At 33.5% G+C, this 27,865-nt stretch overlaps 2 protein-coding genes across 2 annotated transcripts; both read right to left on the bottom strand.

Annotated features, from left to right (window-relative positions):
- Positions 1–718: 718 nt before the first annotated feature.
- LOC133200561 (uncharacterized) lies at positions 719–3,547 on the bottom strand. Its single transcript, XM_061336344.1, has 4 exons — positions 3,484–3,547; positions 2,335–3,346; positions 1,638–2,191; positions 719–1,449 (listed from the first exon to the last, which is right to left on the bottom strand). The coding sequence occupies exons 1-4, from the start codon at positions 3,545–3,547 to the stop codon at positions 719–721; spliced, it is 2,361 nt and encodes a 786-aa protein (XP_061192328.1).
- Positions 3,548–7,342: 3,795 nt separating this feature from the next.
- On the bottom strand, positions 7,343–9,450 carry LOC133200587 (tripartite motif-containing protein 2-like). The gene has a single exon (XM_061336375.1). The coding sequence runs from the start codon at positions 9,448–9,450 to the stop codon at positions 7,702–7,704; it is 1,749 nt and encodes a 582-aa protein (XP_061192359.1). The 3' UTR covers positions 7,343–7,701.
- Positions 9,451–27,865: the final 18,415 nt, after the last annotated feature.

Below are 27,865 nucleotides of genomic sequence, written 5' to 3'. Positions count from 1 at the left end.
ATATGAAAATTCGCCATCATCAGGAGCCTATTTACACATCTGTTGTACAGATTATAGGAGAGCATATCACTCAGATTTTTATTGCGTTTAGTGACACAACAGGTAAATCGTAGAAGACTGTATTGCAATCTTTTTAATAATTTTTTTTTTTTAGAATTTGCCGGTATTTAGATAATTTTCGTTCTATTTTTTTCGGAGTCCATGATTGTATTTCGTTGCAAAAGAGCTGCAGAACTGTAGCGTTATGGTTTTATATTTTAGTCTTTGACCATAACGCTGCAGATCCCGTGTTGTAAATAAAGTGCAATTTACACACCCTATTACCGGCAACTGGGACTGCCGATGCAACTGGGACGACAGATGGCAAAGTTGTTTTTCGCTATGACAGAGACCTGATTTTTATCGTATTTTTGAGTATATATAACATTCATTTACTAACGTATAGTGGTTTTCCGTCTTGACCAAAACATAAACTATTTTCCTGTTGAATATAAAACTATGATTTCTTATTAAAACAAAATAAGAACAGAATAAAGTCAAATTTCAATCGTCGTTCAAAAAAATTTGGTCAAACTGAGCTTAAAATAATTAAAACTGCTACTCCACGGTCACATTTCTTGTTGTATATAATAAATATAGGATCTTAACGACATAACTTCAAAATATGGATAGTTTGTGTTGTTTAAAAAGTGTGCTACGAGCGCTTGATTTTGGTGGGTCAAGATCTTTTGGCTGTCTTGAACAGCAGATGGATGTTAACATGGCAAACACTGACGACAGATGATTGACTGAGTGTAAACATATCTGCTACATCAGTTAAGTCTTCGGCCTCAAGTCCTTCCTTTTCCTGAGAAATTCTTGACAATCCATCCGGATTCGTGTGGCGTTTTGTATTGCGATATTCAATGTTGTACGTATATCCACTTAAAAATATTGCATGTCTTTGCATTCGTTCAGCGGAGGTAACTGAAATTCCTTTCTTAGGATTGAAAATTGACACTAACGGCTGATGATCGGTTATCAATGTAAACTCGCGACCATACAGATAAGTGTGGAATTTCTTTACACCAAACACAATTTTAAGAGCTTCCTTGTCAATTTGACTGTAATTCCTCTCAGCCTTATTCAAAGTTCTTGAAGCGATCGCGGTCAGGTGTTCCGTCCCATGCTTCAACACGTGCGACAACACTGCCCCTAATCCAAAAGGTGACGCATCACACGCTAACCTGATTGGTAAGTTTGGATCATAGTGACATAATACTTGATCAGAAGTTACCAACCTTTTTGCTTCCTCGAACGCTTCCTGACATTCTTTGGTCCACTGCCATTTGACTTCCTTTTCCAAGAGTTTGTGTAACGGGTGTGGAACAGATGATAAATTTGGAAGAAATTTGTGATAGTAATTCACAAGACCTAGAAATGCACGAAGTTGGGTGGTATTGGTTGGCTCTGGAGTGTCCAACACAGCTTAATTTTTATCCTTGGTTTTGTGTAATCCTTGTTTGTCAATTAAATGACCACGGTATTCAATTTGGTCTTGGAAAACTGACACTTGGATTTATTCGCTCTCAAGTTATATTCCTCCAGTCTTTGTAGAACATGGCGTAAATTTTCAAAATGTTCTGCATCATTCCTACCCGTAATTACCATGTCATCCAAAATGCACTGTACTCCATTTAATCCTTGCAATATTGTGTCAATAGTGCGTTGCCATATAGCAAGTGCTGACGCCACCCCGAATAGGAGTCGGTTGTAACGGTACAATCCTCGATGTGTGTTGATTGTAAGAAATTTCTTTGATTCCTCTTCTACTTCAAGTTGCAAATATGCGTTCTTCAGATCGATCTTTGAGAATTTTTGTCCACCTGCCAATGAAGCGAATATGTCCTCAATGCGAGGCAATGGGTATTGCTTTATTTCAAGTTGCGGATTTATCGTAACTTTGAAATCCCCACAAATTCGGATATCACCTGATCTCTTTACTATCGGTACAATTGGTGTGGCCCATTCACTTGTCGGAACTTTGGTTATGATGTTCTCACTTTCAAGTCGTTCCAACTCTTTTTCATATTTGGGTTTCAGAGCGTAAGCAAGCGATCTTGCTTTCACAAATACTGGTTTAGCGCTTTCCTTCATGATGAGGTTCGCTTTGATTCCATTGACGGATCCAGTTTCGATTGTAAACACGGCACTGTGTTTATCAAGAATTTTCTCCAATTTCTGTGATAACTCATTGATATCCAGTGTGACTTGTTCAGGGAATTCCAATCCAATTTGATTTTTCGTAGCCATTCACGCCCAAAAAGTATCGCTTTTCCCTCTGAAACAACATACAGTTCTAACTTTTCCTGTTGATCTCTGTATAAGAAATCTACACGAACTACACCAAGAGGTCTGAGTTTTTCTCCTGAGTAAGTCATTAAAGTGACGCTTGTATCCTCGAGTTTTCTCCTGGGAAACAATTCTGTAAAAACTTTTTCCGGAATAACGGAGACTGCGGAACCCGTTTCTAGTTCCATGTTGACAATTTTCCCGTCAATAAACACATCCACCATTATCTCATTTCGCTTACCGGTATGTACAGTGTACAATCCTAAATCACTGTCTTTATCTACTGCATGCACTTTCTTCGGAAATTTGAATGACTGGTCCTTTGCACGACATGCCGCTTTAATATGTCCTTTCTTTTTACATTTGTGACATGTTGCATCTTTGAATCTGAATTCTTCTGCTCTGTGGCCACTTTTGTTACATCGGTAACAATTCACAGGTTTCGGTTTTTCCAACTTTGCTTTCGATTTCTGGAATTTTAATTTGTTGACTCCAGACTCGCGACTTTTTCCCTGCAGTTCCAAGGCGTCTTTTGATGCGATTTCCATAGCGACCGCTATTTGAATTGCTTTATCCAGGGTGAGCCCCTGCACGGACAGTAATTTCTTCTGGGTTTGTTCATCTCGTAGTCCACAAACAAATCGGTCTCTAAGAGTGTCATTTAGATCCTGAAAGTCATAATACTCAGAAAGTTTCCTGATTTGTGCAACATATTCATTGGCACTTACGCCCTCTTTTTGCTCTCTTTTATGGAAACGAAATCTTTCCGCAATTACTAAGGGTTTTGGCGATAGGTGATCTTTAAGAACCTTAACAATATCGTTAAAACTCTTGTCCTTTGGTTTATCTGGTTTTGCAAGATTCCTTAGTAAAGCGTAAGTCTTTCCCCCAATCAAACTTAGGAGCGCAGGGACACGTTTGCCGCCCGTAATTCCATTAACTTCGAAGTACTGTTCTAAACGTTCCGTGTACGCTGTCCACGTATCAATTGTGTCATCAAACGCCTCAATTTTCCCTATATATATCCAGCCATTGTTTTAAATCCTCGTCGCCAATTTTGTGTTATTTTTATTTAACACTAGAAATGAGTACTAGAAGACATCTTTACAGATTAGCATTTTATTCTAGACTAAAGCATACAAACATATTTACAGAGTATTAAGTCTGGCAATGCAATATGATGTTCCTGGGACTGGATGCTGATGTCCGAACACATAGTAAAGTTAACATAAACAGTTCACTGGATTGTTTGTACGGCTATATAGTGTTGTTTATTAATACACTGAATATGAGAACACAACATACCCTACCCCAGAGGTTATGAACTGAACAAATTTAAACTATACTACATAAGGATGCTTCCGTATATACTAGTAAATGTGACTAATCGAGGATTTGTTGTTCGTGAGTAGAAGATTTTAAAAGAAATTTTTCTATATTTATATTCCTATGTAAAATTCTAATCACCGATTATGGCCCCGCCCCGCCCTAGCCTCGGGGGTCGTGGTTTGAAAAAAAATTAATCTACACTATGCAATAAAGCTTTCAGATAACTTTTCCTCTTTTCTCGCCCAGTCGTTCTTGAGAAGATTTTTAAAACATGCGCCATTAAAATTTCAACTAATTTTTAATTATCTCCCATGAAAGAGGGTATGATCCTTCATTTGAAGGAGTTTGGCTGAAATTGACCCACTGTTTCTTGAAAAAGAAGTCGAAAATGTAAAATAATAATAAAAAAAATACAGACGACAGATATACACGACAGACGGATGCTCAGATGAGCTTAAACAAAAACTGTTATTATATGATTGAATAATTCCCATCTCTCTGATTGTCTGAAATCCAACAATGTTAGAAAAATACTATGTTATGTTGACCTGAACGTGAGCTTCCAGGTCAATATAAGGAATTATTTATTCTATATTGGACCAAAAATAGATAGGGAAATTCCAAATTGATGCAAGTACATATGTAGTTATGGAAAGTTTTTTCCACTTGCACCTGACTTCCACTCATATGAAAATAACATTAAGGCACATAGATTCTTGGGTGAGGGGTGGGGTGGGGGGTTGGAGAAGGCCTGCCCCTCCCCCACCTTTTGAGAATGTAAAGTTTTAATTTAAATTTTAAGGATAAAAAATTTCAATGAAAGAACTCCTCCCCTCGTTTATGGACCTTTACATCCCGCTAAATAAAATTTTGAGTTGGGAGAATTCTTTTCCTTTTTCCTTGGGGGAGGGGGGGGGGGGGCTAGTCAAAGATTTGTTTTCAGGTAAAATGTCATTTTTTTCCTTTTTAATGCCCCCTTTTTCAAAATCAATCTTATATATGTGCCTGACATTTATTTCTTCTATATTGAACCTAAACTAGAATTAAAAATTCCAAAATAATACAACTGTTTTTTTTTTAACCCCGTTTCTCTTATGTTCGGCTAGTACTTTAGTAGAAGTGAACAAGTAAGATGGCATGGATTGCATAATGAGCGTGTGTCATTTAATCATTGAATCATATAATGAAACAATTATTGCTTTTTTCGGTCAATGCGATGATTTAGCCACCTTCAAAGTACAATATTCACCTCGCCCTTTCGGGATCTAAATCATCGTATTGACCTTAAAACCCAGCAATAATTGTATATTATTCTGACTTTGGTAAATGTCTTTAAATAACTTTTCGACCAATATTTTTTGTGAATAATACTTAGCACAATTTTATTTTTCCATATTGCAATAATGTTTTTAAAATCACCTACCTCAACAGTATCATTTTAATCTTTCTTTTTTCTTCATAAAATCTTCATAGTCAACAATAGCTGGGTTATGCTTTGCATAATGTATCGATAGCTGTCATTTCCGACAACTATCGCCTTCTGTTTATTTTGCACGTATTATATGCTTTTTAGGATAATTAATGACCTCCTTTACAAAAGTTTTTGTCAAAAGAAATTATAAAACCGGGCTTGAGAGGGTCACCAGGAATAAAACTTACAGCATTCATTTCTTGATTGTATATTTTAGTATTTCAGAAATGCTAAAACCAGCAAATTCAAGAACCCAAGTTTATGATGACAAAAGCCTTGTGCAAAAAAATTGGAATAATTTTATTATATGTGAACACTTTACTATGGTCCATTATATTTTACAGTCTGAAAAATCCGTTTTTCGTTCCGCGTCGCTGGAAATTAAACAAAAGAACGAGGGCGCTTTTGATTGACATTCGACAGGAATCAGAGTGCACTTGAAAAGTGAAAACTTTATTGAATTGTCAAATAATTTTTTTTTGGTATTCTTTTGATGTATTATGTTCCCATGAAATAAGAAAGGAAACTTTTTTCCCTATAGTGTGTTTTGATTTCCTTAAAAATAACTTGAAACATGTCTAGATGAGTTATTTGGTGCAAAATGTTACATTTCTTAAACACGTTTTTCTAAAAATTTGCTTTCTCTGGGTCTTCTCTCCACGATTTGAAAAAAGACATTTGTGTGCATTTGTATTCAAACAAACATTTGTAAAAAATGGAGAGAAGACCCAGAGACTATAAAAAATGAACTTTTTCCATAAAAAATACCAATGTGTAAATGCGTTGCTTCTTTGTCATTGTATTTCTGTAGCGATGATAGCTCAGTAGTATGCGTTACCAGGCCAGAGCACATAGAAGTTGAGAAGTTTTTGGTTCGATCCTCGCACGGAACATTTTAATTTTTTTTATACAAACAATCAAGTCGTTTATCAGTTGAATTTTACTTTATATATAAAATTTTTTTTTAAAAAAAGATAAATTTTGGTTCAGTTGCACAGGGAGCGAAAGCAATTTTTCAAACCTACTGGAACTTCATTTCATATATCAAACCCTATTATCCTGTTAGGTGTTCATTATTTATAAGAAGTGTTACTGCGTTATTCGTAACTATTACTAAATTATTTCAAATTAGCAAGCTATTTCAATGTAAATCTAAACATTTTCCTATGTGTGTAACTTTGTAAGGTCTGTCCACTAATGGTCAGCTTACCAAATCGTGGACATTTAAACCATAAATGTTTCGTACAAGATTCCTGCAGATCGCACGCCAAGTACGCCCATCTTCTTTGCGACTCTTAAAGGACCAATGGACCGTCTTAAAACATGTTCATGTTGCTACTTAATGAAAAGTTTGATTCAGTAACTGTCGTATAGCAAATACTATATATACGACCAATATTTACAGCAAAAAAAAAAAAAAAAAAAAAATTTCCGAAATTTGAAGCTTAATAAGATACAGTAAATATATATTTTATTAAAAATCGTATCCACTGTTTCCGATTGCGAAATTCTGTTTTGAATCTGCTGTCATTGTTTGCCCCGTCTGTTGTACACGACAGCCAAAATATATTGATCCACCAAAATCAAGTACTTGCGGGCACGCTTATTAAACAACAAAGACTATCCACAGTTTGCAGTTATGTCGTTAAGAGCCTAAATTTATTATATACAACAAGAAATGTGACCGTGGAGTAGTAGTTTTAATTATATAAGCTCATCAGTTTGACCAAATTTTCTTGAACGACGATTGAAATTTAACTTTATTCTGCTCTTATTTTGTTTTAGTAAGAAATCATAATTTCATATTCTACAGGAAAATTGCATGATGTGATCTTGGCGAGGGTCCACTTTCACGAAACTCTGTCCTCAGAGAACTCTTACATTGAACCGTTTCACTTCAACATCATTTCACCACAATGTATAGATTAAGATTGATAAAGTTAATCTGTAATGCTTCATGATCACGGAGACAAGACTAGTTCATAAACAATAAAACTAAACTGAGAAAGAAAGGAAAAATATTGAATTATACACAGGAGTACAACAAAGTGAGTGTATGTATGGTGGAATATTAACATAAGAACCCCTCCCCCCCCCCCCCCCCAAGTAAATATATACTTTAGAAACAATGCTAATTTTCGGTCGTGCCCCCTCAATAATAACATGACCCTTTCTTTTGGTTGTAAACCTCCCCTCCCACCCCAACCCCCCTCACATGAAATTTCTTCCTCTGTGTGTTTCGTTTCTTCATTTTACCCTTTTACTTCATTTCCCTTCAATTGGCCAATAACTTGATTACAGTTAAGTCTCTAACATCCAATATTGTCAAAATTACGAAACGCTAAACTCGAAATAAGCCCCACTATATTTGTTTTTTTTCTCACAAGAGTAGCTCCCTCATGTCACCATGACCTCGCCCATCGGGTATCTGCACATGACCAACAATATAACAGTATAATGTCAAAAATGGATATATAAAGTACATGTACTAAAATAATGGCTATAAGCACCATTAGCGTTATTGTTTTAAGTTCAATATATCATGCTGTGTGTTTATGACAGAATGAGAATCACTGGAGATACTTGTACACTGTCAGTGTGTTGGTGCCTCGTTGTCCTACTAAGAGATTGTACTCATCATCCACACACACACTAAGGGGATATTCTACCCCTTGTTGTTTTGTCAGTAATATATACAAGAACTGACCGTCCTGATCAAGGAGGTGAACAAAGTCACTCTGAAATTCACACAGAAGGATGTGTCCGAGGACATCAGTACAGATTCCAAAGGGACGGAACTCATAAAAAAGATTTAACAGTGACGTAAGATTCTGACCTTTGTAGGAGAACCTGTGTTGTCCTGATTTATTCACCACCACTACTGCTCTTTTATTAATGTCTGATGTACAGATATCTCCATTGATGTTTTCTGTGATGTAGTGTGGTGTATCATACAGTCCCTGTCCTTTGTTATCCCTCTGTATGTTCTGTAGTTCTTTTCCTGTCTTGTTGTACCTGGTGACTTTACCCTTTCCATCCTTCTCCATCCCCACCAGTAAGTCCCCGTTGATGTGAGAGGAGTGTATGCTGAGTGATCTCCAGTCTCCAGTTTTAATGAATTCAGTGACATTCTTATCCTGTGTTATCCTATTGATGACATTCGTGTATTTGCCTGTAAAGATCAGATCCCCATCCTGTGTGACTGTATGGTAACCTCCAACTCCACCTCTGGTTTTTATCTTCTGTATCTTATTTCCCTGTATATCTGTTTGGACAAGATTACCCTCGTTGTCACTGAACAAAAAGATGTCTGATTGATAAACTGATATGTGGAATACATTCTTCACACCTGGTACATTGAACTCCCTGACCTTGGTGACAGAGGCAGATAGAGACAGTGTTTGTTTCTTGTCAGATTTCTTTCTGTCTTCTTTCATCTGTTTATGTCTAGGCTTCATTGCTGTATTGTAGACAGTTTGAATGGGCCTTATTTCTCTCTTCTCTGCTTTAGTGTTGGGGACATGTATTTTACCAAGTAATTTGGTGACATCACTTTTGCTGTATTGACCAGCAGTAAATCCTGGTGTGACTGGTTTTGTTGTCTCTGGTATGGATTGGATCTTTGGTTTCTTCTCAGACAATAATTTCTGGGGTTCTGTCGAGGACAGGCATAAGTGGAGCTCTTTGACAAGGTTATTAAGATAAGTGATGTAATCATCCATAGTCTTCTCTTGGATGTTTAGATCTTCTAAGAGTGATTGCTCTATCTTGTCTAACTGCTTCATGTTCTCAGAAACGGCTGTGTCCACCAGATGTTTCAGGATTTCACCTTCAGTCTTCATGGATGTTCTAATGTTGTCCATAATGTTTTTGATTTCTGAGGAATCTTTTTTAATTTCTTTCTGTAAATCTTGTGATGTGGGGAGAAAGTACTCATGGATCTTGGAAATTTCCTCTTGAAAGTCTGCATATTTTTCTGCATAAACAGTCTCCAGGTCGGTAAATATATGTCCTCGATGGTCTCCCTGTGTGGCACATTTGGAACATACTGGAACTTGGCATTCTTCACAGAGCATATCCATACCTTTAGTGGGGTGGATCTTGCATTTCTCCACAGGAAGTTGTCTTTGACGTTGCTGATAAAGGACCACCTCATGGTTTTTGTTTTCCGGACTTTTCAGATGTTCATCTCTGCATTGTTTGCACAATTTTTGATGACAAAGGTTGCAATAGAACTCACAGTTCCTGTCACATTCTTCGATGTCACATTCTAAAAAGTGTTGGGCTCTGCGGGGAATATCCATTTTAGATACGGCCATCTGGAAATTAAAGAAATGTATTTTTAAAAATTGAAAGTTTTCCAAACAGGCCTGTAGCAACATTTTCCACAAAAAAGGGGGGCTCTCAAAAAAAAATTCGGACTGGCATAATTTTGACAAATTTACTGCTAAAACTCTAATTATTTATTTTATGTAGCAACTCTATCATTATCTTCATTATATTTTATTATCCAAAGAGTTTACATGTAATTACTTGATATATTATGCTAAGGAAGAAAATATTGGTGATAGTGCACAATTTTTAGGGATTTCTACATTTTTTGTGAAATTCTCAGAGACCGTTTGCATGATAAATGGGTAATTGACCTATATATATTTGAAACTGAAAAATACCACCACAATCATAAGTCCACAATGTACAATAGGTTTTTTTTTTTATTCTCATCAGTGGAAATTTTGACATCTGAGTAAAGGACATCCAATTTCAGAAAAAGAGATCTGTAATTTACTTCCTGGTTTGTGATTATATAGATTTGAAAACCTGATAACACAAACAACACAAACCAGAGGCCCAAATTGCCTTAATTGCACCTGAGTATAATACAACAGTGTATAAAATCCATAGAAGTATAACATAAAAGAAAACTGCAAGATAAAGATACGTTGCCCCAAAGCAAGAGAAAAAGGATGATCAGGGATCAACAAAATAGTTAGTCTAGTACTCAGTAACTAAACACATAGTAGATCGTAGATCTATTTACATTTTTGTACTTGCAAGTGCTTATGCACTCCCATTTGTCACTATCACCATGCAGACTAAACAAAACTATAGTGCTTAAGCACTTCTAGATCCATTTCCTTTCACATCAGCCTGTTTGATGAGTATATTTATTGTAAAAGATAAGGTATTTTTGTCTCATTTGCAATTAACTATCATTTACAAGTCTACCTGACCATTAAAAATTACAAAATGTACTTTTTTTACTATACATTAAAAAATCTTGTAAAATTCTTTAATTTAATTGGCCTACAAGTTACATTATTTACAGTGATTAATTATCATAGATGAATAGCAAAGGGGAATAATGTCTCTCAGTTGAGTACAAATTTGACAAGATCAATAGAGCCCTGTCCAGCCTCAGAACACTTGACACAGTAATTCAGAATTTCACAAATCTGGTAAAAATACCATTGCTCATTAAAACTTTATACTATAATTGCCTCCTAGATGCCCAGGAGCAAAGAAGAGGATTTTCAATACATTTATTTAATGCAATTTCACTATATGAATAGAGTCCCACCATAGCACAAGAACCCCAGACCCAAAGACCATGAATTTCACAATTTTGAAAGAAGCACCCTTGCTCATCAGAACTATGCACTTAGATAATCTGCTTAATACCCACAAGTAGAATTAATGCATTTTTATACATGATCATTATCAACAGAGCCACGCTCTAACACCAGAGTCCCTGATCCAGGGGCCATAAAATTCAAAATTTTGGAAGAGGCAACCTTACTCATCATAACTATGCACTTAGTATATTTGCTTGGGCAGAAAAGATTTTCATATAATAAATGAACTTTCACTATAAAATCAATAAATCCCTGTCATAATACCAGAACTCTCGGCCCAGGGGTATTGAAATTCACAACTTTAGGAGATAAACCCTTGTTCATCATTACCATGCACTTAGTGTGTTTGCTTAATATCCAGGGGAAGAGGAAAAGAATTTAATAAATGCATTTTCAACATATAATCAATAGAGCCCCAACCTGAAACCAGAACATGAATTTCACAATTTTGGAAAGACTCCCTAACTCATCATAACTATTCATTTAATTTGTCCACTAATTACCGAGGAGCAAAGAAGAATATTTTCAAAGCATAAATGCATTTGCATTACATAATCAATAGAGCCTCACTCAATCAACAGAATCCCTGACCCAGGGGCCATGAAATTCCAAAAGAGCTAGGTTCACTTTATGCATAAAATGGCCATGTAGATATACCAATTTATTGACTAACACTTTATGTTCCATTTTAAACATCAAGATAAAGTAGAGACTTAGTGCTTTCATTTCCTATTAAAAATTTTCTTCTTAAAGCCAAGGTCTTGGAAAACAGGCTTCATGGAATTGCAATGTTCTTGAATTTTAAGGAAAAGAAGTATATTTGAGTACTTTCACAGAAGAGAAATAATACGAGTACACCCTCTGATCTAAAAAATAAAACATGTTTTGTAATCCTCAGAAATAGTTCTATCATTTAATAGTTGCATATTTTAGAACAAAGGTTGCGCTCTTTATCAAATATCGAAAAATAGCTTTAAAAATTGGCTGTTTTTGAAGAATTCTTCAGGATATGAAGAAAATGACGCATTTCATGATGTCATAATGCATTGACTAGCCAGAAAATTACGTCATTTTTGATTGATACGCAGTCACCAAAGGTCTAAATGAAATTTAATGCATTGTCAACTAAAACTAAGCAGTTTCAGTTTTTCAGAAATTCACAGGGCCAAAAAAGGCCCTAAGTGAACCTTGTTCTTTGAAAGAGGCACCCCTGCTGATCACAACCATGCACTTAGTTTGTTTGCTTAATATCCAGAGCAGAGAAGATTTTCAAAGCATTAATGCATTCTCACCACATAATCAATAGAGCCCCACCCTAGCATCAGAACTCCTGACCCTGGGGCCATAAATTTCACAATTTAGGTAAAGGACTCATTGCTTATTATAACCATGCCAACAATTTGACTGCTTGCTGTCTAGGAGGGTTGAGAACATTTTTGAAAATTGCATTAATTTTTTTGATTTTGGCCCCACCCCTCAGGCCCAAAATTGGTTGAATGGTTCAGCGGTTTAAGAGGAGAAGCTGAAAATGTTCAAAAGTTTATGACCGATGTACGATGAACAACGACGGACGAAAACAAACAGCAATATAGGTCACCTGAGTGCTTAAACGATTAAGTGGTTCCCCCTTCCCCCTCTGACCAAACATTCCTGGATTCCTTTATGTTTATTCATGCTGTCTCTGATATACAACACAATAAAACCCAAACTTGGAACATTCTAGCGACATGTAACACAGGTATGTCATAGGTGCTTGTGGACAGGACCCCCCCCCCCCCAAAAAAAAAAAAAATATATATACACCCCGGGTCCAAGGATATTTTTTTAATTTATCTTCTTTCATAAATTATTCTTCTATCATGCATTTACAATGTATTCCATGTGGATATTCCGAAAAAAAAAAGAACATAGAATAAACGTTTTATTTAAAAAAATTATTAAAGAGTTTATTATACTGCGGGTATATAATTAAAAAAAGAATTTTTTTTTAATTTTTAAAAAAATTTAAAAATTTTTTTATTTTTCTTTTATAAAACTTGAAATAAAAGACACCACAGAAATCTGCCACATCTGTTTTATATTTGGATGTTTTAATGACTATAGACAGTAAAGGACAACTAACAGCTCAGGGATAGACATCAACTTACAGATTCACTTGCCCTTTGGGCAAGTGAACTCAAACTTTGACTTGTCCGAATACAAAACTTGGTTGCCCAAAATTTAGAAAGAAGGGAAACCGATAACTTAATTTATTATTGTAAATAAAGTGAGATTTTTTTTTTTATATTTGGCAAGTTAAGTGCCAGAAAAATATCTTGATGTGCAGGTGATGCTACATTTTAAATACTTGTAAACTCACACTGCCATGCAGCAATATCTCCTTTTAAATAAAATTCATATTTTTGAAAATTATTTTCTTAATGATCTTTTTGTGAATTTAGATTTTTTTCCCCCTGAAAAACTGAAGCCACACTAAAGAAAAACATTGGCCATGTTTTGAAACATAAATATCCTAATTAGAATACATCGTGTGCCGAGAATAACTGGTTTTCTTTATGTTCTGTGAGTAAATAAATGAGCTATTTTTAAATATCATATTTCATAATAAGAATGTTAAGAAGTCAGTTTTGTCAACTACCCAGAAAGAAAAATGGAATAACGAACCCGATTTTTGAATAAACGGCGCTACCGAGGAATTTCCGACTACAAAAAGAATGTCATATATTCCTGGTAGAAATCAAATGTTCAAATTATTGTTTTGTTTATAAACTAATGTAAGATTTAAAAATTCTATCAAATATTCACTTGCCCGATCGGACAAGTACATCAGCAGTTTCACTTGCCCGTACTGAGAATTTACTTGCCCCGGGCAATCGGACAACCGTTAATGTCGATCCCTGCAGCTAAACTGTTTGACAAATATGATACATTCAGCTTTTCCATCGTCAACTTTCCTCATTAATGTAGTAATATTCCAATATCACCTGCATATGGTACATGTATCAATGTTATCCAACTTATTCGATACTCAAAGCATGCTCTGAGTACGATCAGTTTTTAAACAAAGGCAGGCTACTGACAGATAAGTTGATGTTACAGGGATTTTAACAACCTCCTTTAAAGTCAGCATTTCGTAAATTCTACAGTCGTTACAGACCTTGTTGGCAAATATATAAACTATCATTGGGTCGTATTTTTTCTGACATGTTTCAGACCAATTGTAAGGCCCCTTTTTATACTAAAGAGATATAGCATTTCGCCTTCTACCATGTTTAAATGGAAAATACCATACTGTACAGGCCCGTAGGAAGCAATTTCAGTTGAGGGGGGGGGGGGGAGGGGCACAACCATATTTTTTCAGTTGGGGGCACTATCAATTTCCCAAATTCCTTGACAAGCGAAAAAAAAAAGGTCATCAGACATATAGTAGCTATGCTTTCTATAGTAATCTATATATCGGCAAAATTATTGCCCCCCTCCCCATCCGGTTCCTATGGTCATGCTATAAATAGATTTACTTTGGGGCATTGGATATTGTATTGAATTTCGAAAAACCAACTTTATGAAAAAAATATGCAGAACTGCTTCTACATGTGTATTATAGAAAATATTTCCAGGTAAACTTATGCTCTGGTTCGGGCTATAATTCACGAGAAACATTTACTAAACTATAAACAAGATATTTCTCTTTTAATACTTCACAACCATGGAATATTCTGTCTACCTGATCAATACATAGGGTTCACGGTAGGTCTGACCAGTCGATAGTCGATGCTTATTCCCTACTAGAATTTCCACTATAGAATTTCCATGAGGTTCTCGTTTTATGCCTGTTCACATATTTGTATTTTTTTTTTTTTGAATGAGATCAATCACTGTTCGTTACCTTCATCTTTTTCTTAATGATCATAGTTCAAACAAATCTACACTGATTTATTAATTTTGCAGTTCAGATTCCTCATGACATGGTACATGTCAAAACTCAATATACAAAACCTAGTGGCAAGTGTATTTACTTGGAATTATGCCATCTTTAAAATAATGTTTGTTTGCCATCTCCCAACTCATCAAAATTCATTCACTCATACAGATTTTCATGTTACATTACTAATGAACCCTTGGCGGGGCATTCATTTCCTATATACATATCATGGCCGTAGGAACCGGGGGGGGGGGGATATAATAATTTTGCTGATACATAGAATACTATAGAAAACAGCAATGTGCCCCCTCAATAATAACAAATGATCTTTTTTTTTTGCTTGTCAAGAGACTTTGGTACTTGATAGTGCCCCCTAAATGAAAATGTATGGTTGTACCCCCTCAAAGTGAAATTGCTTCCTACGGGCCTACATAATTCTAGTTTTTACATTTTTAATGCTTCAACCCCATTGAACTGAAGCTACTTTATACCCAATATGGCTGCGCCCTACATATACATGCACAGTGTGCTGAATTCGATCCGTTAACAAACATGTGATTATGCTAAGATACAAAGTGCATTTTTCTTGGTAAGTGTTATTCTTAGTGTTACCTAAATGTTTTTGAAAATTTTTATCGTATATCAGATGCATGTTTATCGTTTTCAAAGCGTTACGTTTTCCCTAAGCGGTAAACAGGCAGCCTTATCACAAATGTTAAGCGGAGACGCATATCAAGTTTCCTCGTACAGCAGAGGTTTGATGAAGGTGACAGAATCAGCCGAGGTTTGCCGAATGGACCAGTGCCCCTCTTGACACTTAGCAGAGTATAATTAAGCCGATCAACAATTATCCATTTCACTATTTGATATACAGTTTATAGATTTGATTTAAACAGCATTCTTTTAATTCATTTGATAATTTTTCACACTCCTTCATTAGAAGTAACTAATTTTGTAAATATGTATACACTTGGCTGTATCCAAAATTGATTAAAAAAAAATAATAATAAATTCCCAAACAGGTTGAAATGATGATATTACAAGTACAAGTTAAATATTATTAAAATGATTTAATTTTGAACATATTTTATTGTATATTACATACAAGAGGTTTCATGGGATTGGACGTTTTTATTGTACCAGTTTTTTCAACTTAATAGATCCTCTCCTTGTTATACAAACACAATGATTACTAGATCTATATATATGCATGGTTGTCATAATTAACAAATAAATTGAGATAATTTACAAATCATGTTATACATGCAAAAAACAAGATAATAAATATATTGGAAAGGTTAAATAAATACTGGTACCGTAGATATATATTATTTTAGAAGATACACGAAACTTTGATATTTCTAACTTTGTGCACTTTTGAATGTAATTTAGATACAGAAGTGCACAAAATTAAGAATATTAAAGATAGTGTATATTACATGTATCATTAATCAAGATTTCTTTTAATGTATTTATGTCTTTGAACAGTGTTAGTTTATATGTATATATGCATGGTCGGTCAGGTCTTTATTAGATATGATCAGTCAGGTCTTTAGTAGATAAGATCAGTCAGGTCTTAAGTATAGATATGATGGTCAGTCAGGTTTTTAGTATACACATGGTCTCAGTCTGGTCTCGGAATTGCTGTCAGGTCATCTATATTTAATTTTATGCTTAGAAAAATATAAGATAAGATTTTTTAATTTAAGTGCATACAATACTTTAAATTATAATTGGTGAAAAGTTGCTTATGTAAATTCGGCTTAGTTTCATCAGGTCAATGCATATGTAATATATAGGTTCATAAGTTTGTGTTTATCTGTCAGAAATGTTTAATTACAAAGTATTATACCTTAATATTTATAAACTAACATTATATGTATAAAATATTTTTATACAATGATTACGATTACAAATGATTTTCATTTGGTTAGGTCATTTCATATTTGGTCAGGTCATTAAATTATCATGAAATGAATGGATAAAGACTAAATATTTGGTAAATATATTTCTAAAAACATTTTATCTAAACTATAAATCACTATAATAGAGAATATATGTTAAAAATACATCAAATATTTTTAAAAAGATAACAATTATGAACGATTATCATTTGGTCAGGTCATTTCAAATTTGGTCAGGTCATTAAATTTTCATGAAATGAGTTGATAAATGACAATAAATTTGGTAAAAATGATTGAATAAACCTTTATTCAATTAAATTGCACCTTATGATTAAGAAATTATCATGAAAAAATTGACATAAAAACTCAAAATATTGAATTTTTGGAGAATTTTATGTTGGTCAGGTCAGTCAGGTCTTTAGTAGGTCAGGTCTTTAGTATGTTCCATAAAATTCGTGTTTCAAGACGACCCCTTAATATTACAAAACCGTGAAATCACATGACCTGGAAATGGAGAAAATGATTCACAGGACCCCCCCCCCCCCCCCGATATATATTTAGGGCTTTCCAAGTTAAGCCCTATATATAAATTGGGGGGGGGGGGCTGTCCCCAAGCACCTGTGAAATGATTTAAGGTGGGGATACTAAGCCTTGTTGAAACACGTACGTTCAATTGTACAATTTGGAAAACAAAAAGACTCTTGGATGACTCACAAATTATATTTTCAATACATATATTGCATTGCATGAAATATAACTACTTTGCAAAATATCAACGAAAAAATCTGATGCAACCCGTAATTCAATAGGCAACTCTTATAGGCCTAGCATATCATTGTTTCGTAATTAGGAGGGGCAAGGGTAGTTAGAATAATCTAACTGTGTCTCAGGACAGGCCCTCACCACAGTCCGTAGGACATTTATCATTTTAACGATAGAACATTCAGGGCAAGGGGTAATTTTTTGGTAATTTCAATACCGGTAATATCATTTGGGTTACAGACACCTGCCCTACCCCGATGTAACAACAACACGTGTTAGGGTACTCAGGGATCATAAATACACGTGTACATTTATCTGTTCATCATAAATTCATTAGAACATTAACGATTAACATGACAGTATAACCCGACAACAACACAAAGAAATGTTGTACAGGCAATGAAGTGTAAGTATATAAAAAAATACATCTGATCACATATATATCACCTTATAACATGTATAAGCAAAGTCACAGCAAAGTGGAATATCCTTCCGCCTCGAATGTTAGGGGCGGAACAGCTAAAGTCGGACAACATCGAATGTCGGACACTCTTCTTTTTCAGAATAAAATCATTACTATATTTAGTGTCGTTTGTATTTTTCTTAAGTATCTCTGTTTACAGGGTGTTATTGGTTGTCATTCAAATGTAAGTCATGAAAATGTTTGAAATAACCTCTAAAATTCGTCGGGTACATACACATCTCACGGATCCGGATGAAAACTCGCATGCGCAACACATAGTGATCATTGGCGAAATCTTCAGTTTGCTGTCTGTATTCTGTGATTGCTAATATATTTTGTAATTAAAGCATACTTTTACATGATAAATATTAACTATTCCCTTAATAATAATAATTTGGTGGATATTTATTTATAAAAACCATTAAAATTAAACTGTCCGACTTTACATTCTGGGTCATTTAAAGTCGGACAGAGGAGAATTTAAAGTCGGACAACACACAATACATTGTTTTTAATTGTCAATTTTCTTAAAAACTAGAACAATTTATTAACATTTCGAAAAAAAAAAATTAAAAAATACGGTATGGGATGGGATTTGAACCCGGAACCTTATTATGTAATATAATTTACCGGTAATTTAAGAATATTTTCGCTTTTGCAAATCAAATTCTGCATGCTCATTCCCTGCAACTTTTAGGAAGAAAGAAATAAAAAAGATACATCTACCTACAGAAATTTTCATTTCAGAAAAACAATGAAAAACACCTATAAAACCAAAAAAACATCTCGAAGAATTTTAACAGAGAAATGAGAAATATTGGAACTGAGGAAAATAAAAGAAGGAAAAAAAAAAAAAAAATCAACACAAACATTTTTTTTCACGGCTTTATTTTAGTTTCATGTTTAGAACTCGGCACTCAGTTTCATTGTTTATTTTGAAAAAAAAAGAACTTTCCTTGTTGAAAAATAAAATTAGTTCCATAGATTACTGATTCCACTTTAAAGATTGAGGGATATAAAAAATATAATTTAATTTATAATTTTAAAGATATAGTTTTCTCCTTTCCGGCTATCTGTCTTATAATCATTATATAAATGGGTTTTATTTTGGAAACAATTTAAACCCTAAAATTTATTCACACGATAACGCATTGGTTTATAGATCGCAAGATACTATATGTTCATTTAAATTTCTTGGTGTAAATGGAAAGTTTATCTAAATAATCCATACAATGACTACTAAGTTTATTACGTAATAATCACTTAAATGTTCACGAAGTTTGCCCAGGCACGTAGTATCGTATTTGAAAGTGGGGGGAGGGGGCAGCCAAATAAAAAAAATCAACTTACCTGAAGAAAAAAAACGACGAGCAAAAAAAAAAAAAAAAAAAAAAAAAAAAAAAGGAGGGGTTTAATTGTCCAAATTCAAAAATCCAATTTCGGGGGTTAGTGGGAGGGTTCCAACTTCTTTCAAAACCAAATTTTATTCATACATTACCAGATTACCCTGATTTGACTATACTGCAACAAAAAAAAGGTGGTGGTGGGGCAACCAGCCTTTCATTGAAAATTTTCAATAGTGAAAAGTTAATGCTTGGGAAAAAAGTGAGGGGTCCCCCCCCCCCCCCCACACTACGTGTCCTACTCTCTAACTATGATTTAGCCTAAAAAAAAAATGAAGAAAATTGGACTTTAAATGTCGAAACCAGTATGTGTCCGACTTAAAATTCTACATGTCCGACTTTCACTGTCGATGTCCGACTTTATCAGCCCTTGCCTTCCCGTGTTTGGTTTTGATTTATAACATTACAAAGCTTTTAACCAATGAAAATTAAGAATAGAAAGAGGGTAAAAACATCATTTTATGTGATGTAAAAGTTTCCGGTTATATGTGAAGAGTTTGGAGCGTTTACCAAAGGTGCAGACGAGGGGGTCCGAAAAACCGTCCGACTTTCGCTGCCTCTCCCCTAAGTTGCTCTTTCGGAAGAGCGACAGTCACTCCGACACACAATCGGCAATCCTCGACCGACACCGCTACGCTTCATGATCAAAGTACTGAAAGTACTAATGGGAGTTGATTTTTAAGGCTCATAAACCCAAGGGTTTATGAGGAAATTTTCAAAAAGCTTGACCGTCTTTAGCAACAACCTTAAACAGTTAACTGGCATACACCTTTCAGGTCGTATTATTCTTGAGCATTTCTTCATCAATTTTTTTTTACCCTACTATAGCCCTACTATGTGAAAATCTGAAGCGAAGCTTCATTACAGTGATATTCATGTCGAAAAAAATGTGGTGAAAGGGCTTACAAGGTCTTTATCAAGCAAATTTATAAATATTTGCCATTTTCTGATTTCTTCTTCATCTTGCGTGAAGTTGTGAAACTTGCAATTTCAGTTTCTAAGATACATGCAATGAGTTTTTTTTTTTTTTTTTTTTAACTGAAAATCACTAAGACAGAATTCAGAAAAAGTGAACAACGCTCCCAGAGGAGATTTTTTTTTTTACCTGAGAAAAAATTGAACTTCATTGCTGTCGTATATGATGAGGGATATGATCAAATTATATAATTATTTATGTTTAATATAAAAAGATTGATAATTTATTTTTTGTCTGAAAAGTATCACATATAATTAACACTCCCAGTGGGGAAAATGCAGTTGTTTTTTTGACCTGGGTATATATTGAACTTCATTATTGTCATACGATGAGGGATAATACGATCAAATAACTATTTATGTTTCATATAAAAAGATTGATAATTATTTTTTTTTGGGGGGGGGGGGGGATATCACAAAAATAACGAATATTCATTAGCAACGGTCACGTTGTCATTAATTCGTGAATAAGGTGTACAACATTTCACCATGATTACTTTGACAAAAGTTAAATCACGACAAATACCATCGATATTTAATGGAGCAACATGTATACCAGAAATAGATCGAGATTCTTCTCAAAGGATGTAGCTCATTTGATATATGCGCTGACTTTTATATCGTGGGTACTTTATTTTTAAAGTCGGGGGTTCGAATTCACCTGTTGCCACACTTTTATAGTTTTAAATTTTTGCCTTTTCAAAAACTATTTTAATTTTTTTATAGGCTTGTGTATGCTTCTTCAATTATCTATCCTTTATGCATTCCAATTTTTGATGTAAGAAAAACTAGAGAGAGATCAAATCGTAACAATCCAATATACAGTTGTCAGTCAGGCGGAACAAGTCTCAGTATAGCACACTTTCTCCGAGGACAAGAATAACTCAATCTGTGTTACTCGATACAGATATTCTCGGCAGCATTGAGCTGCGATGAATTTCAATTGTATATATTCCTTAGAATTTAATCACATTGCTTTTATTCTGTCTGTGCTACTAGTGCTTGTCTGGGTTACATGTAGTACATGAATGTTACGTATTGCTTGAATTATTTGAGCTTAATATATTTAGAATAACATACATGTACTTTTGTTTTCAGTCAGTGTTTTAAGATCTTAAGTTTTGAAACAGTAGGGCTACATATATCAGTAACTGTACTCCCTTGGATTTCATTTAGGCCCATATGATTTGCACACATTAATTGCATGTTTTTATTATATCCAACTGAAATGTGTTGTAAAACAAATAGCCTAGACATAAAAAAAATAGAGTTCCAGAGACAGTAGACATTACCATTATGTATACAATGAGAAGTAAAGAAAAATATCAATTATTACATTTGGAGATAATGTAGTAGGGTGATATTTTCAATATATTTATGATTAATAAATGATACTAAAGGTATATTGTGTTTCTTGTTGTTTTATGATTATTTCACTTGATCATCATCTACATCATCATATATTGTATATATTTAGTTGAAACAAAATTGGATACACATTCCTGTATTGCCCTATTCTCCCTTGGTTCTTTTATTGTGCTATTCATTGATCATTAGTTGACTTCTTCAATTAATGATTTTTTGGTATTTAATGCCTATGGTTATTTTACCTATGTGGTCATTTTCAGACATGTGATACATGTCATGTGGTTTGAAGAACCAATAGATTTACATTATATATTTTCCCGCTTTTGGTGAACTGCCTTTGTTCATTAGAAAGTTAGATTCCTTAGAGGAAAGTGCTTATAATATATAATTATGTAGTGACTGTATCTATGTGAAGTCTTCCATATTTTAATTATCCTGACTGACCTGAAAGATGTACTGACAGATAGTAAGTGCACTCTATATTTTATTATCTTGATTAATATCTGATTTAATATTTCTGTAAATTATCTAATTTATGTATTTTCTATCATTCATGAGTAAATTCAATTGATTTGATTATCAAGTTTATTTCTTTTACTTTTATCATTCGACCTTAGTAATTTACAAATATCAGTTATCAATTTCATTGATGGGATCTGATTATTGATTCTGAAGTTGTATAGTTAAATTATTATTTACAGTTAATATGTAGTATACCCGAGACTTGATTCAGGCAGCTTATTGAGTTTAAGCCTTGTTCCATAAACATGTGACTAATTGATAAGCATATGAAATATAATACTTTTATCATAGATAAATGTAATGTGAAATAGTTGCATTGAAATGTATATATTTATGGAGTAATATTGTATATGCATAATATTCATTATCAGAATTAAAGGTGCTTGGACACAGATTTGAAGTTAATATTTTCTCAAATTTTCTGTATAATTTCATGACTTATATGTTGCTATAGCATTTCATGCTAAAATATAATAAAAATCTTATTTCATCTCGAAGTTATTGAAACTTCAAATTTCTGGACGCGTTTGATTGACACATCCTTGCACTTTCACAAATTTTAATTTTTATTCTAAATACTTAAGAAAAGTGGCAATTTTGTTATGTATTGATGAAAAATATTAAAACTATAATCCAGAAAATTCAGAGTAGAAATATTCGAAAGCAAATCCCACTCACAGTATTGTCAGTCCGTGCTCAGTGGTGTGTGCAGACTTTAACAATTGAACACACCCGGTGAATTGTAAACATTAACAATAACAGAGCTCGTGCCCTGTTTACAAAAACAGTTTACGTTTCACGGGTGTATTCAATTTGTTAAACTCTGTACATAATACTGAGCACGGGCTGACGATATTAATGAGGGGGTTTGCTTTTGCACATTTCTACTTTGAATTTTCTAGATTATAGATGTAATGTTTTTCATTAATACACAACAAAATTGCTTCTTCTCTTAAATATTAAGGATAAAGATAAAATTTGTGAAAGTGCAAAGATGTGTTAATCAAACGCGCCCAGGAATTTTTAGTTCCAATAATTTCCAGATAAAATAAGTTTTTAATTTTATTTTCGTGTGAAATGCTATTGCAATATATAAGTCGTGATATTATACAGAAAATATGAGAAAATATTAACTTCAAATCTGTGTCTAAGCACCTTTAATGTTTTTAATATATTTTTAATGCAGTCAAGGGAAATAACTTGTAAAGTACTTTGAACTTTAAGAAGATAGCAAGAGTTATCCTTCTTGTAATATACATATTCCCTTGTAAGTTTATTGTTAATTTTTTATGCTCAATATTGTTTATTCCTATTACAGGGCTTAATTACAACTATTATATCATTGTGTCCATCCATATCAACACTGAAGTGTTTAATAATAAACGATGAACCCATAAGTGGTGTTATTCTTCACTAAAGGCCACTACTACAATAACAAACTCAGAATATCAATGAAAGTATTCCTCCTACCTCTACTCACTGAAATAAAGATTTATGAAAAACAAATTGTTACATGTATTCAGCCTAATGTCATTAATCGGAACGGAAATCGACAAGCTTTTTGTAGAGAAAAAAACCAAGCCCGGCCCTATAGGTCAGATCCCTATTTATATAGAAGTGAACCTTTGTGCCCTCTTTGCAGATTTGCATTGTTTTATAGATTTTTTTTTAGATCAATCACGGTTTCTTATCTTCGCCTTTTAATCATAGTGACTTGGATTCACAATATACATCTTGTAAAGGTGGAAAAGACTTACCAGATTTTCAAATCTATACCAATAGCTTATCATTAATCTTACAATGTGGAAGTGTAGGGAAATCTACCAAATTCAGATGGTACAGCAAATTTAGTTGCATATTTATCAGGTCGGGTACACTACCTTTTATAGAAGGCATTTTTCAACACGTGACGAAGTTTTCGTCAAACCCATTCTCGAGTCGCAAAGCATGACGGTCCACTACGTGTTTACGATTCAATAGCGACATGTGGTTTCGTCGGTTTCAACAGTATAATATTTACTTGTTCACCAGAAAAACCGTAAAGCTTCTTTTTTTACTCTATAAGGCTGAAATTGAAAGATATATTATATTCCGAAGACACTGTTCCATGCTCACATTTAATATCTGAGTTATTTTAGATGATTAATATAGTTGCTTCAAATACCGTGCAAACGCTTTGATGTTCGAGTGTACATAATTTTTTTTTTTGATGAATAACAATTACGCACCTTGTACTGCTGTCTAAAACTATGTACATGTAAATCACGTGAAAAAAACACACTCAATGCTTTATTGACACAATAGCACCTACGTCTCTGTAAACAATGGTATTACAAGTTAATAAAAAACTTCATAAAGCAAATTTTGTAAATGTGAGCATAGAAATGAAAGATTATACATCATTTTCAATATTTCTTTCATATATATGATTGAGCCCATGACAAAAGGGCCTTATGGCAATTTTGCTAAAACAGAGAAATAACGTCATAAAGATATGACGTTGCAGACGGTGAGCGTCGACGCAGATTTTTTTATCCACGTGTTTTACGTTTTGACACGTCTAGCTCACTTTTGTCGTTGTTCTCAACATTGAAATAATTATTTATTTTCATTTATATCTTTAATTCACGTCTTGATCTTCTAGTCCACTGATATTAATTAATTATTTAGAATTTTATTAGAGACCCGTTTCTTTACTGCATGTTATTGTACCTTTATACGTCTCTGATCTGGGCTATGCATTTCCTTACTCCTACAAGTAAGAGCCTCGGTTAACGTCCCTACGCTCCTTATATACCTCAGCGCCAAGTCAAAAAGTATCTCGCCGTGAACCTCTAGCATGTTGGAGTATGCATTTCCTATACATGTATAGAAGCTTCAGACAAGGCGATTTTCTGGATAATTGAATATGGATGAACGAATGCGATTTTGATATACAGACAAATTGAAGTTATTTGTTAGACACGGGTATATTATCAAAATATTGCAGAGGAAATCGTTTTCATGTGTAAGATCCGCCCCACCATTCTCAACACATCGATCAGGTAAACATTGAAGCATTGGTACATCGTGCATAAATTTTTGTTGTAAAATGCTTTAATTGCCAAAATTTGAAACTGATCACACTTCTTTCAACAGAAAATTAAGAAAAGTATTCTTGTAAGTTTTCAAAAATCTAGCAAAAGTACGAACGAATGACAGACGTGATATTATTTTTAAGAACTATAAATAAAAAGAAGAGAGGTAACTCTGACAAGCGAGATACTAGAGAGGTACCAGAGAGGGATTTTCTTTTTCTTTTTTTTAACACCATTCAAAATCAACATACTCATACAAATTTGCTCCCGTAAAAAACGTTTTAATTGTAAGTATTATATTTATACTTTCTTTAAAAGTATTTTTGAAAGCTCATGGAACTAGCTGCTGTCAAAGTGAAAGAGAAGAAAAATATAGAATAAGAAATAGATGCTACATTGAACCAGACTTTCATTTATTTTTTAAATCTGTTACATGTGCATCTATTTATTTTAACATGAAATTAATTTTTAAAATAACTTGAATTTTATTTTTTTTCCCGGTAATAATGATCATAGATTTAAATAAAATAAAATAAAATGAAATTTAAAAAAAAATTGTTTCGTCTTATTTTTGTTGTTGCCACTTCCGATGTAAGTACTTGAAAACAAACAAAAACTACCGAATGAAATAAAATTGTTCTAATTGTTCTAGCTTAAAAAAAAGTTTACATGTATGTATACCTGATGTGTGTGTGTGTGTTTGTGTGAGAGAGAGAGTGAGAGAGAGATGTTACATTAAATCCAGTTTATTAATACAATGTGAAATGTGAAACTTTAATGAAAAGGCGACTTTTCAAAAACACAACAATATCGTATTATGAAAAGAAATCTCTATCTTTTTTTTCTTTTGCTGTCTATTTATTTTCAGTAACTCGAAAATATAACATGTTGGTGTGCATAAAAAAAGTTCAAAGGTTTTAGCTTTATCTGCAGTTTTTAGTTACTTAAAAGTCAAATATATGTAATATATGTAATCCTTGTCATTCATGGAATCTCAGCATTGTATGTCATTACAGTTCTATTATCAATCTAAAACTCGTTTTCTTATTGAAATAATAATCTCAGTTATCGGTTTAGTATGATATTGCTTAACTTGCCGTTGAATTATGTAAACGGACTGATTTTGTTATTTGGATTTATTGAAATAAATTTTGTTAAGATCAAATTGTATTTAAACATGCACTGTACAAATTAAATTAAATGCTAAAAATATACTGCACAAAAGACTAAGAATATATTTGCAAGTTTTTATTTTTGTGGCAGTGCAGGAGACCGGGGAAGAGGGCCAGGGTCATTATATATTACCATGACCTAACTCCTGTACAGTGTATCTGTAAAGCTTTACAAGGATAAGCATATCCAAGTCTCTGGCATGGGGCCAGAATGGAATTCTAATATTGTAAAACTTCATATACAATAACAATTTAAAACAATAACATTAGAATTTCATACGATAAAGAAGCCGCGAGAAATGGGGGGGGGGGGGTCTACACACACCATCACATAACAATATTTACATGTACTTAATGTGTGCAACATCGTAAAAATTTGTCATTTAAAAACTCAGCCAGTCGGGGAATATTATGAACCGGTCGCATTTAACTGACTGGATATATAAAACTTTCAATTAATTTTTACACTCCCCCCCCCCCCCCAGCCGAAAAAATTCTATTAATTAATCTGCACGTCATTGATTCATAACAACAACATATATATATAATTATTTATGATTTATTTCTTAGAAAAATCTATTTGATATTAATTTTAAAAAATGACATATTGATTTCATTCAAAGTTCGGATAAAATTTGTTGAAATGATAATAAAATACCCGATATCTATTAATACCCAGTGTATACATGTTTTTCTGAAACCATTTAATTTTACAAAATCAAACAAAATCGTTATTCTAGGACGCAATTTTTCTCATGATTAACTAGATTTGATAGCAGTTAAGTTTCCAGATCCAGGTATGTGGAGCTCATGATCGCTGTATGTTTTGAATTTGACCCTGCTCATATACATGTAAGTAAGGAGAGAGTTCAAGGTGCAAAAACAGATTGAGGAATTATTTCAATAGTATTTCAAACCTAACCAAATGACCTATTTGGAGGTTATGGGGTTGGTGGTGGGAAGGCATCCCCCCTGCACACCTAAAATGTAGGAAGATTTTAAAAATACGACAACCCTCGTATGCTATTAAACTCATGTTAACTACAAGTATTGCATGTTTCTGTCATTTAACCCCCCCCCCCCCCCAAACAATCCAACTACTGGTCATCCTGGATCTGTTCCTTTCATTAATGCATGTGAATTATTATTCATCCATTTGTTTATAATTTATCAACTTGCTTACTTAAAATTAATTATTCAAAAAATTTCCTTGCTGTGACTGAAAAAAATGTGTATCATTTCAATTTAAAAAAAGAAGTTTTGTTACCACATGCCGGCAGAAGTCCTTCTGATTTTTTGTTTGAAATTTTTTTTATTGAATATTGCTTAACATGCTGTGTATCAACTTAATGTCCTTAAATTGTTGTACAGCGTATACGGTAACTCACTACATTTCACAAATTTTCTGTCTAATTATATTTAGAAAACAAAAACAAAAAAGCAACAAATTTTCACTACCCAGCAGCATCTATTTTATTGTTGTTCCCGAGAATTTTTTTGAAATATTTTTTAACTTCACATTTTGAAAGA

Source organism: Saccostrea echinata, unplaced genomic scaffold (assembly GCF_033153115.1).
Source record: "Saccostrea echinata isolate AGI-Se365-2 ecotype Australia unplaced genomic scaffold, CSIRO_AGI_Sech_v1 ptg000040l, whole genome shotgun sequence".
NCBI lineage: Eukaryota > Metazoa > Mollusca > Bivalvia > Ostreida > Ostreidae > Saccostrea > Saccostrea echinata.
Note: the sequence above shows the minus strand (reverse complement) of the source record. Positions and strands in the feature narration are given on the sequence as shown.